The following is a 15,545-nucleotide window of genomic DNA, read 5'->3' as shown; positions in this document are numbered from 1 at the left end:
AGGGAGCATATGTGCTTTCAGGTTTTCACCTGGCAAAATATAAGAAGATACCTTCGGGATGAAATGCCACCATGTTGAGGCGTAAAACTGGGCAGAGGCCCCTTTGCTCTTCGGCAGAGCGATTCTGCTGGGGAAACTTTCTACCGAAAGGGGGAAATCGAAGCCATCATCATCACCAATGCTTCCTCCTTTGTGGGAGTATAAATCTTCATCGGCATCTTCACGAGCATCATCTCATCTCGAACCCTAGTTCATCTCTTGTATTCAATCTTTGTCTCAACACCTCACGTTGGTGCATGTGGGTTACTAGTAGTGTTTATTACCTCATGTAGTTAATGCTAGTTGGTTTATTTGGTGGAAGATAATATGTTCATATCCTTATTCATAATTATTAATCCTCTGATCTTTAACATGGTGATGATTTGTGAGTAGTTACTTGTATTCCTGAGGACATGGGAGAAGTCTTGTTATATGTAATCATGTGAAGTTGGTATTTTTTTGATATTTTAATGATATGTATGTTATTGATTCTCTTAGTGGTTTCATGTGAACATCGAATAGATGACACTTCACCTTATTATGAGCCTAAGGGAAGGCATTGTGGAGTAATAAGTAGATGATGGCTTGCTAGAGTAACACAAGCTTAAACCCTAGTTTATGCCTTATTTCATAAGGGGTTGATTTGGGTCCACTTGTTTCATGCTATGGTTAGATTTATCTTAATTCTTCTTTCGTAGTTGCGGATGCTTGCAAGATTGGGTAATCCTAAGTGGGTTTCTTGTTCAAGTAAGAACAATACCCTACCACCGGTCTACCCACATATCAAATTATCAAAGTAACGAATGTGAATCAACTCAACATGATGAAGATGACTAGATGGAAATTCCCATGTGTCCTCAGGAGAGCTTTGGTTCATATAATAATACTTTCAGGCATGCCCTCTTCTAGAAAAGGTATTGGGATATCTTGTTGCACACTTGTTACGAATTATCTTGCTATAAAATTAACTATCACTATTACTTATAACACTTGCATAGAATACCTTGCTAAAAATTGCGTATCATTTCCTTCTGCTCCTTGTTCGACTCAACACTCTTACTTATCGAAAGGACTGCAACTGATCCCCTATACTTGTGGGTAGTCACCTATAAATTCACATATATTCGGAAAACCCTAGAGAGCCTCCCAATATACTTTTTCCGCCACAGCAAGTCTTTGTTCCGTCGTGTGCCCATCTAGAGCCCAGTTTCATTGCCCTGCTAGAGGAGGGGGTTCGATCATGTAGTGCCTCTACATGAACCTTGTTGCTCCCATGGTGATGTGTGAGTATTTCACCATAAACCTATGGGTCCGTAGTTAGTACCTACATGACTATCTCTCTATGTGTTCTTCGTTGCCAAGATCACCGTGATTCTCGCGGTGATCTATCTTATGTAGTGAGTCTTATGCAGTGCATTTGTTGGGATCTGATGAGTTGTGGGTTTATGTTCAGATTATTCATGAATCATATTTGAGCCTTCTTACAATGCTTATATGCAAGATTGTTATAGCTTCGTAATTCTATTTGATCCATCGATTGGGTTTGGTCTAGTGGGCTGATTTATCTTCAATGAGAGAGGTTCATTATAGTGGGTTCAATCTTGCGGTGCTCAATCCGAGTGAAAGAAAGGTACAAGACACATATTGTTTTGCTTCCATTAAGGGTAAAACGATGGGGTTCATTCACATTAATTGGATGTACTTCGTCTACATCATGCCATCATCCTTCAAGCATTACTCTGTTTTTACTTAATACTCTAGATGCATGCTGGATAGCAGTTGATGGGTGGATTAATAGTAGTAGATGCAGGCAGGAGTCAGTCTACTTGCTTATGGACATGATGGCTATGTATATGAACATTGTCGTGAATAAATATTGCATAACTATGCGCTTTTCTATCAATTTACCAGTAGTAATTTTCTTACCCACTGTATGCTTTCTTCTTCGAGAAAAGCCTCTAGCAAAAACTATGGCCCCTGGGTCTATTCACAAATATAATTACAAAAACTCCAAATAGCTTGCTGCCATTATTTAATTTTTATTTTTTTCATTTACATTTATCAAACTGTCTATCCACCACTACTTATCGCATGCAAGTAACGAATTCAAGAGGATTGACAACCCTCTTGCCCGCGTTGGGTCCAAGTGCGTGCTCTTTTGTGTGTAGGAGGTGAAGACATGAAATTGTGTGATTCTTCTATTGGTTCGATAACCTTGGTTCTCATCGAGGGAAATACTTACCTCTACTGTGTTGTATCATCCCCTCCTCTTTGGAGAAAAATCCAACGCAGATCACAAGTATCATTCACTTTAGGGGATGAGGGTATGTGCTAGTATCTATGTGTTTGCTCTCTCTCTCTCTCTCTCTCTCTCTCTCTCTCTCTCTCTTGATAGGACATGATCTTATTTACCATGAGCTTTGTTAATATAGTTGGATCATATGGTGTTCTCCCCTCTCTATATTTGTTGTGATGAATCGACTCCTACTCTTTGAAGTTATTTATGTTGGATTGAATATTATGAATTCGAAAGTGATTGATGCATATCAACTAATTAACTCCCGGTTACTCGTGGTGACATTCGGGATAGGTGACATTAGAGTTGATTGATGCATATCATATGATGTTATCGTACTACGATCTCTAGGGCTATTCATGACACTTAGGGGTGGCCAAATAGATTGATTGGAAACATAACTTTGGGGTGGTTTTGCTATCTACAACAATTTTATATTATGTTCTCTCCTGTAGGTAGCAACTCTGAAGTGATGCCTTATCGCATGTTAAGAGATTTTTATGTGATACAATTATGTTAGTGATGTTGAGAGATAGCACTACTTAAAGTATGAACCCTAGGTCTTGTTTTCAAGCATTGCAGTACCGTTTGTGCTCACTTTTATCACTTGCTACCTTGTTGTTTTTGTTATTTCAGATTAGAAAAAGCTATATCAACTATCCATACTACAAATGGATCACCATATCTTCGTCGAACTAGTGCATCTATATAATTTACCATTTTATTGGATGTGTTGGAAACACAAGAGATTGGTTGTGTTTGATTGCTTGGTTGTTTGAGAGAGACAATCTTCATCCTATGCATTCCACGTATTGATAAATCGTAGGCCATCCACTTGCAGGGAATTTGTCGTTGTCCTACAAAACTTTGTGCTTGGAGGTCCAACAAAGTCTATAAAAACAAAATTGCGTAGTAGACATCGGTACCATCCTCTTCCCGTGTAGTTCTCTAACCGAGCACCCGAAAACCCCATGCGACGTCTCCAATAAAGGAACGACACACGTGATGCCGCCGCCACCCAATCCGAAGGGATTCTAGGTCTTCATCCGGGTGTGGGGTCGGGATGGGGGGGAGGACATCAACGACGCCTGCAAGAAGGAAATGACAACCATGGTCGTTGCCACAGTCGGGCTGATCGAGTCGGCCAAAGTTTCCTGTTGTCCCATGCTACCTGCATCAGCACCTGCCAACGCACCAGAGACAATGGTCGAGACCGCATGCCACCAAGTGCAGTGGGAGAGAGGATACATATGGGAGATCAAGCCTACAACAATGGAGTGAGTGCCAGATCTGAAGCCCCGCCGGGCCACCATTGGGGCGCTCCAAGCTCAGCCAGACCGCACGACTCCCGAGCCCAGGACGCACCTGCCCCTTTCTTCTCCATGCAGCCCTGCTGCACCACCGTACGTTGATCGCCTTCATCATGTCCCGCATCAAGCATGACATCCTCGTTAGCTTCTGCGTCTCACACGACCAGTGAACGAGATCCCCGCCGGCGACGACGCCATCCGGGCTTTGCCTGGCGGTGCCTCCCGACGGCGGCTAAGTTAAGAAAACGTGCAAAGTGGAAGAGGCGCGACTCAGTTCCACGTAAACTATATGGAAGAAATCACGATACCATTCCACGCGCACTCAACCACGGCTGTCGAGAACGTTGTCCTTATTGACAAGAACAAAAAAATGACTGACCCAAATATCATTTTCATCCGATTGACACGTGGCCACACTTCTCATTATCGCATGGGTTGTACGTGAACCGACTAATGGCGAGTCGGTGACACGTACGTACACTTGCAAGTCCGCAGTGACGCACAAACGAGCCTATAAACCCTTGGAAGGCTATGTTGTCATCGGGCCATCTTCAACTCTAGCCAGGCCCGAGGATCGAACATGCATAAAATTGCAAAGGTTCTTGCCATATCTTGTAACTTAGCAATGCTGACCAAGGCGGTGGTGCCCATCCTCTTCCTCCTCACCGTCTCCCGCTGCGAGACCTCGCAGAGCTACGATGCGATATACAACTTCGGCGACTCCATCTCCGACACCGGCAACCTCTGCACGGGCGGCTGCCCGTCGTGGCTCACCATGGGCCAGCCGCCGTACGGAACCAGCTACTTCGGCCGCCCGACCGGACGCTGCTCCGACGGTCGCGTCCTCGTCGACTTCCTCGGTACATTCATTCGATCTGTTTTTCGTGCCGCCATCTCACTCCAAATACATGTCACGTAGGTCATGGTTGTGGCCTCTGACGTCTGGTACTACGCGTGCAGCTCAGTTCTTCGGTCTGCCACTGCTTCCGCCGTCCAGGACGAACGGCACCGACTTCAGGAAAGGCGCAAACATGGCCATCATCGGCGCCACCACCATGAACTTGGACTTCTTCGATTCTCACGGCCTGGGCAGCAGCATCTGGAATAACGGGCCTCTGGACACGCAAATCCAGTGGTTCCAGCAGCTCATGCCTTCCATCTGCGGCGGCGCCAGTGGTGAGTACATATGCATGCTTCACGCCTTCACCGACGTGACAAATTCTTTGTGAAGAGCGCCCCTAAACGCATGAGCTACACTGGGTCCACTATTTGCATGTACGAGTAGATTGCATGAGCCACCTGAGCAAGTCCCTGTTCATCTTGGGCGAGTTCGGGGGCAACGACTACAACGCCCCGATCTTCGGCGGCAAGAGCCTCGACGAGATCTACACCTACGTGCCACACGTCATCAACAAGATCACAAGCGGCGTAGAGGTACGTACACATCATCTTCTGTGCATCCTGGAAAGATTAGAGCAACTGCATGACCCTCCACATGACATGATCCTAGACGCTGATCGGGCTGGGCGCGGTGGACGTGGTGGTGCCGGGCGTTCTGCCGATCGGGTGCTTCCCGCTGTACCTGACCCTGTACGGGAGCTCCAACCAGAGCGACTACGACGGGGACGGCTGCCTCCAGCGCTTCAACGACCTGTCCCGCTACCACAACCAGCTGCTCAAGCAGGGGATCTGCAGCCTCCAGAGCAAGTACGCCGGCGTCAGGCTCATGTACGCCGACTTCTATACCCAGGTCACGGACATGCTCCGTTCTCCACAGAGCTTCGGTACGTGCATGCATGATCGATCACGCCCTCGCGCGCGCGCTTCTCCATGCGCCTCTTTCGGTTGATTAGCGTATGCAATTCGTGTTAGCAAGCACCGAACTGGGAGTAACAGCAAGAGGTTAGCACCGCTTCCTGCGAGTGGGAGTGGATCGACACGCACACACGTCAGTAACGTACGCGCAGGTGTCCGGCTTTGGCACTCGATCGGGCGCTGCTCACGGGACGGATATGGCCAACTGTACGTGTGTATATGCAGCTAGCTGTACCTGTAGAGCAAGATGAACATATCCCATGCACTGCGGATAGACCATTGGTTTCTCCCGGAAACGTACACGCCGTGTATACACCACAGTCCAACACAAAACATGCAGAAAAAGACATGACCAACTCTGATAGCTGTAGGTCACTTTCCTCGGTGCGCTCAGCATTGCTGCAAGCGGCTCCCGTGACGGTTCCAAACTTTATCCAGATAAGTCTTGCGAAGAGAATAAGCCAAATGGGTTTATCCAGATTTGTCAGTTCAGGGTTTATCCAGATTTGTCAGTTCAGGGTTATCTAAAGCCGAATTGTTCTTTGAGTCGGCAACTGTTAGTAGCCTTTTCCTTATTCTTCACGACTAGCCGGCCGGTGACCCAAGAAGAGGAGCAGTGGCGCGTCTACTGACTAAAGTACTGCTAATTGCATGCATCTATGAATTACTCCCTCCTAGAAGGCGTGCTTGGTAATCTCATAGAATCTAGTTGGTTATTGATTAATTGTGAGATAGGTTGAAAAATAACATTTACACTACGTATGCATATAGAAGTAGTACAACGAAGTACTATTAATTAGCTACTACGAATAAATGCAATGCGTATTAAATTTTGTCTATTTTAAAAGTAAACATAAATTTAATCGTGTTTTTTAAACTGGGACGAAAGGAGTAAAATGCTAACCTTCTTAACCGGTGGTATTTATGATTGCCGTTACTGTACGTTCTCCAGGACTGGCACACGGCTTGAATGTTTGTTGTGGCGCGAGCGGCCAAGGGTCCTACAACTACAATAACGAAGCGAGGTGTGGAATGCCCGGCTCGAGCGCCTGCAAGGACCCGGAGAACTACTTGAACTGGGACGGCATCCACTTGACTGAGGCTGCCTACCGTTCGATCGCGTATGGGTGGCTCACAGGGCCCTACTGTGTGCCCGCTATTCTGCATTGAGCTACTGATGGCTACGCGTATTGTAATAAACTAATAATTCTAGGGGATGTTGTCGACTAGATAATATAGTGGGGTGACGTTTCTGATGGGGATGCAGGTTTCATATGGGTGCACTCCAAATGCAAATTTTAACCGTTATGACGATTTAGTGTGCAACTCCATAACTGGATTAGCTTACGTCGTAAGTAGATCTCACGGTTAACCAAGGGAGATGAACATTTTTGGATACTCTTACCTCGTAAGTAGTACCACAACTTAATGAACACATATTTTCGTCCTGCTTCATAAATAAAACTCAAACAGTCGAACCAATATATATGGTAATAAACAAAATAGGTCAACATAAGAAAAAGCATACCCAAGGGGAACTCTATTTGCCGAAGATCGCCATACCCTAGGGGGGCTCCTTTTTTTTAGAAAATCTAGCGTAGCTTTATTTAACTCGGACCAACGTTTACACGTAGGTAAAGTTGGGGTGGTGTTTCTGATGGAGATGAAGGTTTCATATGGGTGCACTCCAAATGCAAATTTTAACCGTTATGACTATGGCTAGCGTTTGGAGCCGACGCGCCGGCCGAACGTTCGGTCGGTCGCTCGTGATCTGTGCAGGTGGCTGGCCCAGTCACGCAACATTTTTCGTCTAGATTTGCTGCAACCGGCGTTTAAATTTGCTATAGGCGTTTTCCATTTGTTACAATTTACTCCCTCCGTCCGGAAATACTTGTCCTAAAACTGCATATAATGGATGTATCTACAATTAAAATAAGTCTAGATACATTCATTTTTAAGACAAGTATTTTCGGACGGAGGTAGTATTCATTTTTAAGACAAGTATTTTCGGACGGAGGTAGTATTCATTTTTAAGACAAGTATTTTCGGCATGAACTGTGAAACAATTTCCACATTGTCTGAACTGTGTACCAAAAACTCGTAACTCAGATATTCATTTCTATGATCATATCGTAGACAGTTCATCCTCTTGTTACGACGAACTTCACTCTGAAACGGAATTGAACTTTTCAATATTTCAGACTTGTGATTCATTAAGTAAATACTCCTGTATCTACTCAAGTCGTCAGTGAAGTAAGAACATAATGATATCCACTGCGTGCCTCAGCACTCATTGGACTGCATACATCCAAATGTATCACTTCCAACAAGTTACTATCTTGTTTCATCTCAATGAAAACAAGGCCTTGCTCATGTGGTATGATTTGCATGTCACTAGTGATTCGAAATCAGGTGAGTGAAGATCCATCAGCATGGACCCTCTTCATGCAATTTATACTAACATGACTGAAGCGGCAGTGCCACAGGTAAGTGGTACTATCATCATTAACTCGTATCTTTTGGCACCAATGTGTAACACTACAATCGAGATTTAATAAACTATTGAAGGTGATTATTCAAGCAAATAGAGTAACCATTATTCTCTTTGAATGAATAATCGTATTGCAATAAACACGATCCAATCATGTTCATGCTTAACGTAAGCACCAAATAACAATTATTTAGGTTCAACACCAATCCCGATGATAGAGGGAGCGTGCGACGTTTGATCATATCAACCTTGGAAACACTTCCAACACGTATCGTCACCTCATCTTTAGCTAGTCTCCGTTTATGTCGTAGCTTTCATTTCGCGTTACTAATCACTTAGCAACCGAACCGGTATCCAATACCCTCGTGCTACTAGGAGTACTAGTAAAGTACACATCAACATTATGTATATCAAATATACTTCTCTTTATTTTTGCCAGCCTTCTTATCTACCAAGTATCTAGAGTTGCTCCGCCTCAGTGACTGTTCCCCTTATTACAGAAGCACTTAGTCTCGGGTTTGGGTTTAATCTTGGGTCTCTTCATTAGCGCAGCAACTGTTTTGCCGTTTCACGAAGTATCCCTTCTAGCCCTCGCCTTTCTTGAAACTTAGTGCTTTTTCAAACCATCAACTATTGATGCTCCTTCTTGATTTCTACTTTCGCAGTGTCAAACGTCGCGAATCGCTCAAGGATCATTGTATCTATCCTTGATATGTTATAGTTCATCACGAAACTCTCAAAGCTTGGTGGCAGTGACTTTTGGAGGACCATCACTATCTCATCTGGAAGATTAGCTCCCACTTGATTCAAGTGATTGTCGTACTCAGACAATCTGAGCACACGCTCAACGATTGAGCTTTTCTCCTTTACTTTGTGGTCAAAGAATCTTGTTGGAGGTCTCGTACCTCTTAACAAGGGCACAAGTATGAAATCACAATTTCATCTCTTTAGAACATCACTTATGTTCCGTGACGTTTTAAAACGTTTTCGGTGCCTTGCTTCTAAGCCATTAAGTACTTTGCACTGAACTATCGTGTAGTCATAAAAAACGTGTATGTCGGATGTTCACAGCATCCATAGACGACGCTCGAGGTGCAGCACACCGAGTGGTGCATTAAGGACATAAGCCTTCTGCGCAGCAACGAGGACAATCCTCGGTTTTACAGACTCAGTCTGCAAAGTTTGCTACTATCAATTTTCAACTAAATTTTCTCTAGGAACATATAAAAACAGTAGAGCTATAGCGCAAGCTACATCGTAATTCGCAAAGACCATTAGACTATGTTCATGACAATTAGTTCAATTAATCATATTACTTAAGAACTCCCACTCAAAAAGTACATCTCTCTAGTCATTTGAGTGGTACATGATCCAAATCCGCTATCTCAAGTCCGATCATCACGTGAGTCGAGAATAGTTTCAGTGGTAAGCATCTCTATGCTAATCATATCAACTATACGATTCATGCTCGACCTTTCGGTCTCATGTGTTCCAAGGCCATGTCTGCACATGCTAGGCTCGTCAAGCTTAACCCGAGTGTTCCGCGTGCGCAACTGTTTTGCACCCGTTGTATGTGAACGTTGAGTCTATCACACCCGATCATCACGTGGTGTCTCGAAACGACGAACTGCGGCAACGGTGCACAGTCGGGGAGAACACAATTTCGTCTTGAAATTTTAGTGAGAGATCACCTCATAATGCTACCGTCGTTCTAAGCAAAATAAGGTGCAAAAAAGGATTAACATCACATGCAATTCATAAGTGACATGATATGGCCATCATCATGCGCTTCTTGATCTCCATCACCAAAGCACCGGCACGATCTTCTTGTCACCGGCGTCACGCCATGATCTTCATCAACGTGTCGCCATCGGGGTTGTCGTGCTACTCATGTTATTACTACTAAAGCTACGTCCTAGCAATATAGTAAACGCATCTGCAAGCACTAACGTTAGTATAAAGACAACCCTATGGCTCCTGCCGGTTGCCGTACCATCGACGTGCAAGTCGATATTTCTATTACAACATGATCATCTCATACATCCAATATATCACATCACATCGTTGGCCATATCACATCACAATCATACCCTGCAAAAACAAGTTAGACGTCCTCTAATTTTGTTGTTGCATGTTTTACGTGGTGGCCAAGGGTATCTAGTAGGATCGCATCTTACTTATGCAAACACCACAACGGAGATATATGAGTTGCTATTTAACCTCATCCAAGGACCTCCTCGGTCAAATCCGATTCAACTAAAGTTGGAGAAACCGTCACTTGCCAGTCATCTTTGAGCAAAGGGGGTTACTCGTAACGATGAAACCAGTCTCTCGTAAGCGTACGAGTAATGTCGGTCCAAGCCGCTTCAATCCAACAATACCGCGGAATCAAGAAAAGACTAAGGAGGACAGCAAAACGCACATCACCGCCCACAAAAACTTTTGTGTTCTACTCGAGAAGACATCTACGCATGAACCTAGCTCATGATGCCACTGTTGGGGAACGTCGCATGGGAAACAAAAAATTTCCTACGCGCACGAAGACCTATCATGGTGATGTCCATCTATGAGAGGGGATGAGTGATCTACGTACCCTTGTAGACCGTACAGCAGAAGCGTTAGAGAACGCGGTTGATGTAGTGGAACGTCCTCACGTCCCTCGATCCGCCCCGCGAACAATCCCGCGATCAGTCCCACGATCTAGTACCGAACGGACGGCACCTCCGCGTTCAGCACACGTACAGCTCAACGATGATCTCGGCCTTCTTGATCCAGCAAGAGAGACGGAGAGGTAGAAGAGTTCTCCGGCAGCGTGACGGCGCTCCGGAGGTTGGTGATGATCTTGTCTTAGCAGGGCTCCGCCCGAGCTCCGCAGAAACGCGATCTAGAGGAAAAACTATGGAGATATGTGGTCGGGCAACCGTGAGAAAGTCGTCTCAAATCTGCCCTAAAAGCTCCATATATATAGGAGGAGGGAGGGGGACCTTGCCTTGGGGTCCAAGGGACCCTCAAGGGGTCGGCCGAGCCAAGGGGGGGAGGACTCCCCCCCCCCCAAACCGAGTTGGACTTGGTTTGGTGGGAGGAGTCCCCCTCCCTTCCCACTTCCTCCCTCTTTTTTTTTCTTTTCCTTTGATTTCTTTTTCTTGGCGCATAGGCTCCCTTGGGGCTGTCCCACCAGCCCACTAAGGGCTGGTGTGTCTCCCCAAAGCCTATGGGCTTCCCCGGGGTGGGTTGCCCCCCCCCCCCCCGGTGAACTCCCGGAACCCATTCGTCATTCCCGGTACATTCCCGGTAACTCCGAAAACCTTCCGGTAACCAAATGAGGTCATCCTATATATCAATCTTCGTTTCCGGACCATTCCGGAAACCCTCGTGACGTCCGTGATCTCATCCGGGACTCCGAACAACATTCGGTAACCAACCATATAACCCAAATACGCATAAAACAACGTCGAACCTTAAGTGTGCAGACCCTGCGGGTTCGAGAACTATGCAGACATGACCCGAGAGACTCCTCGGTCAATATCCAATAGCGGGACCTGGATGCCCATATTGGATCCTACATATTCTACGAAGATCTTATCGTTTGAACCTCAGTGCCAAGGATTCGTATAATCCCGTATGTCATTCCCTTTGTCCTTCGGTATGTTACTTGCCCGAGATTCGATCGTCAATATCCGCATACCTATTTCAATCTCGTTTACCGGCAAGTCTCTTTACTCGTTCCGTAATACAAGATCCCGCAACTTACACTAAGTTACATTGCTTGCAAGGCTTGTGTGTGATGTTGTATTACCGAGTGGGCCCCGAGATACCTCTCCGTCACACGGAGTGACAAATCCCAGTCTTGATCCATACTAACTCAACTAACACCTTCGGAGATACATGTAGAGCATCTTTATAGTCACCCAGTTACGTTGCGACGTTTGATACACACAAAGCATTCCTCCGGTGTCAGTGAGTTATATGATCTCATGGTCATAGGAATAAATACTTGACACGCAGAAAACAGTAGCAACAAAATGACACGATCAACATGCTACGTCTATTAGTTTGGGTCTAGTCCATCACATGATTCTCCCAATGATGTGATCCCGTTATCAAGTGACAACACTTGCCTATGGCCAGGAAACCTTGACCATCTTTGATCAACGAGCTAGTCAACTAGAGGCTTACTAGGGATAGTGTTTTGTCTATGTATCCACACAAGTATTGTGTTTCCAATCAATACAATTATAGCATGGATAATAAACGATTATCATGAACTAAGAAATATAATAATAACTAATTTATTATTGCCTCTAGGGCATATTTCCAACAGTCTCCCACTTGCACTAGAGTCAATAATCTAGTTCACATCACCATGTGATTCCAACGAATCCAACACCCATATAGTTATGGAGTCTGATCACGTCTTGCTCTTGAGAGAGGTTTTAGTCAACGGTTCTGAAACTTTCAGATCCGTGTGTTCTTTATAAATCTTTATGTCATCTTATAGATGCTGCTACTATGTGCTATTCGGAAAGACTCCAAATATCTACTCTACTATACGAATCCGTTTCACTACTCATAGTTATTCGGATTAGTGTCAAAGCTTGCATCGACGTAACCCTTTACGACGAACTCCTTAAGCACCTCCATAATCGAGAAAAATTCCTTAGTCCATTAGTTACTAAGGATAAATTTTGACCGCTGCTAGTGATTCAATCATGGATCACTCTCTGTACCCTCAACAGACTTTGAGTCAAGGCACACATCAGGTGCGGTACTCAGCATGGCATACTTTTAGAGTCTACGGCTAAGGCATAGAAGACGACCTTCGTCTATTCTCTTTATTCTGCCGTGGTCGGGTTTTGAGTCTTACTCAAATTCATACCTCACAACGCAACCAAGTACTCCTTCTTTGCTGATCTATTTTGAACTCCTTCAAAACTTGTCAAGGCATGCATCTTGTTGAAACTTCTATTAAGCGTTTTGATCTATCTCCATAGATCTTGATGCTCAATGTTCAAGTAGCTCATTCCAGGTATTCCTTTGAAAAACCTTTCAAACAACCTTGTATGCTTTACAGAAAATTCTACATTACTTCTGATCCACAATATGTCAACCACATATACTTATCAGAAATTCTATAGTGCTCCCACTCACTTCTTTGGAAATACAAGTTTCTCATAAACCTTGTACACACCCAAAATCTTTGATCATCTCATCAAAGTGCTTATTCCAACTCCGAGATGCTTGCACCAGTCCATTGAAGGATCACTGGAGTTTGCATACTTGTTAGTATCCTTAGGATCGACAAAACCTCCTGGTTGTATCACATACAATGTTTGCTCAAGGAAACCGTCGAGGAAACAATGTTTTGACATCCTACGTGCAATATTTCATAAATAATGCAGCAACTACTAACATAATTCTAACAGATAGCATCGCTACGAGTGAGAAAGTCTCATCATAGTCAACTGTTTGATCTTGTCGGAAACATCTTTGCGACAAGTCGAGCTTTTCTTAATAGTGACTAATCACCATCATCGTCTGTCTTCCTTTTAAAGATCCATCTCTACTCAATAGTCTTATGACCGTCAAGTAGTTCTTCCAAAGTCTACACTTTGTTTTCATACATGGATCCTTTCTCGGATTTCATGGCTTCCAGCCATTTGTCGGAATCTGGGCCCACCATCGCTTTCTCCATAACTCGTAGGTTCACTGTTGCTCAACAACATGACCTCCAAGACAGGGTTACCGTACTACTCTGCAGCAGTACGCGACCTTGTCGACCTACGAGGTCTGTAGTAACTTGATTCGAAGCTCAATGATCACCATCATCAGCTTCCACTTCAATTGGTGTAGGCGCCATAGGAACAACTTCCTACGCCCTGCTACACACTGGTTGAAGTGATGGTTCAATAACCTCATCAAGTTCTACTACCCTCCCACTCAATTCTTTCGAGAGAAACCTTTCCTCGAGAAAGGATCCGTTTCTAGAAACAAACACTTTGCTTTCAGATCTGAGATAGGAGATGTACCCAACTGTTTTGGATATCCTATGAAGATGCATTTATCCGCTTTGGGTTCGAGCTTATCAGACTGAAACTTTTTCACATAAGTGTCGAAGCCCCAAACTTTCAAGAAACGACAGTTTAGATTTCCCTAAACCTCAGTCTATACTGTGTCATCTCAACGGAAATACGCGGTGCCCTATTTAAAGTGAATGCGGTTGTCTCTAATGCATAACCCATAAACGATAGTGGTAATTCGATAAGAGACATCACAGCATGCACCATACTAAATAGTGCATGGCTATGACGTTCAGACACATCATCACACTATGATGTTCCAGGTGGCATGAAGTGTGAAACAATTTCCACATTGTCTTAACTGTGTACCAAAAACTCGTAACTCAAATTTTCATTTCTATGATCATATCGTAGACAGTTCATCCTCTTGTTACGACGAACTTCACTCTAAAACGGAATTGAAATTTTCAATATTTCAGACTTGTGATTCATTAAGTAAATACTCCTGTATCTACTCAAGTCGTCAGTGAAGTAAGAACATAATGATATCCACTGCGTGCCTCAGCACTCATTGGACTGCATACATCCAAATGTATCACTTCCAACAAGTTACTATCTTGTTTCATCTCAATGAAAACAAGGCCTTGCTCATGTGGTATGATTTGCATGTCACTAGTGATTCGAAATCAGGTGAGTGAAGATCCATCAGCATGGACCCTCTTCATGCAATTTATACTAACATGACTGAAGCGGCAGTGCCACAAGTAAGTGGTACTATCATCATTAACTCGTAACTTTTGGCACCAATGTGTAACACTACAATCGAGATTTAATAAACTATTGAAGGTGATTATTCAAGCAAATAGAGTAACCATTATTCTCTTTGAATGAATAATCGTATTGCAATAAACACGATCCAATCATGTTCATGCTTAACGTAAGCACCAAATAACAATTATTTAGGTTCAACACCAATCCCGATGGTAGAGGGAGCGTGCGACGTTTGATCATATCAACCTTGGAAACACTTCCAACACGTATCGTCACCTCATCTTTAGCTAGTCTCCGTTTATGTCGTAGCTTTCATTTCGCGTTACTAATCACTTAGCAACCGAACCGGTATCCAATACCCTCGTGCTACTAGGAGTACTAGTAAAGTACACATCAACATTATGTATATCAAATATACTTCTCTTTATTTTTGCCAGCCTTCTTATCTACCAAGTATCTAGAGTTGCTCCGCCTCAGTGACTGTTCCCCTTATTACAGAAGCACTTAGTCTCGGGTTTGGGTTTAATCTTGGGTCTCTTCATTAGCGCAGCAACTGTTTTGCCGTTTCACGAAGTATCCCTTCTAGCCCTCGCCTTTCTTGAAACTTAGTGCTTTTTCAAACCATCAACTATTGATGCTCCTTCTTGATTTCTACTTTCGCAGTGTCAAACGTCGCGAATCGCTCAAGGATCATTGTATCTATCCTTGATATGTTATAGTTCATCACGAAACTCTCAAAGCTTGGTGGCAGTGACTTTTGGAGGACCATCACTATCTCATCTGGAAGATTAGCTCCCACTTGATTC

At 44.1% G+C, this 15,545-nt stretch overlaps 1 protein-coding gene across 1 annotated transcript; it reads left to right on the top strand.

Annotated features, from left to right (window-relative positions):
• The first annotated feature begins 4,174 nt into the window (after window positions 1-4,174).
• On the top strand, window positions 4,175-6,720 carry LOC123439623 (GDSL esterase/lipase At5g45910-like). Its single transcript, XM_045116314.1, has 5 exons — window positions 4,175-4,505; window positions 4,606-4,821; window positions 4,931-5,079; window positions 5,156-5,429; window positions 6,413-6,720. Exons 1-5 carry the CDS (start codon window positions 4,226-4,228, stop codon window positions 6,628-6,630), a joined length of 1,137 nt encoding a protein of 378 aa, XP_044972249.1. The 5' UTR covers window positions 4,175-4,225; the 3' UTR covers window positions 6,631-6,720.
• Window positions 6,721-15,545: the final 8,825 nt, after the last annotated feature.

This window comes from Hordeum vulgare, chromosome 3H (genome assembly GCF_904849725.1).
Source record: "Hordeum vulgare subsp. vulgare chromosome 3H, MorexV3_pseudomolecules_assembly, whole genome shotgun sequence".
NCBI classification, from domain to species: Eukaryota; Viridiplantae; Streptophyta; class Magnoliopsida; order Poales; family Poaceae; genus Hordeum; species Hordeum vulgare.
Note: the sequence above shows the minus strand (reverse complement) of the source record. Positions and strands in the feature narration are given on the sequence as shown.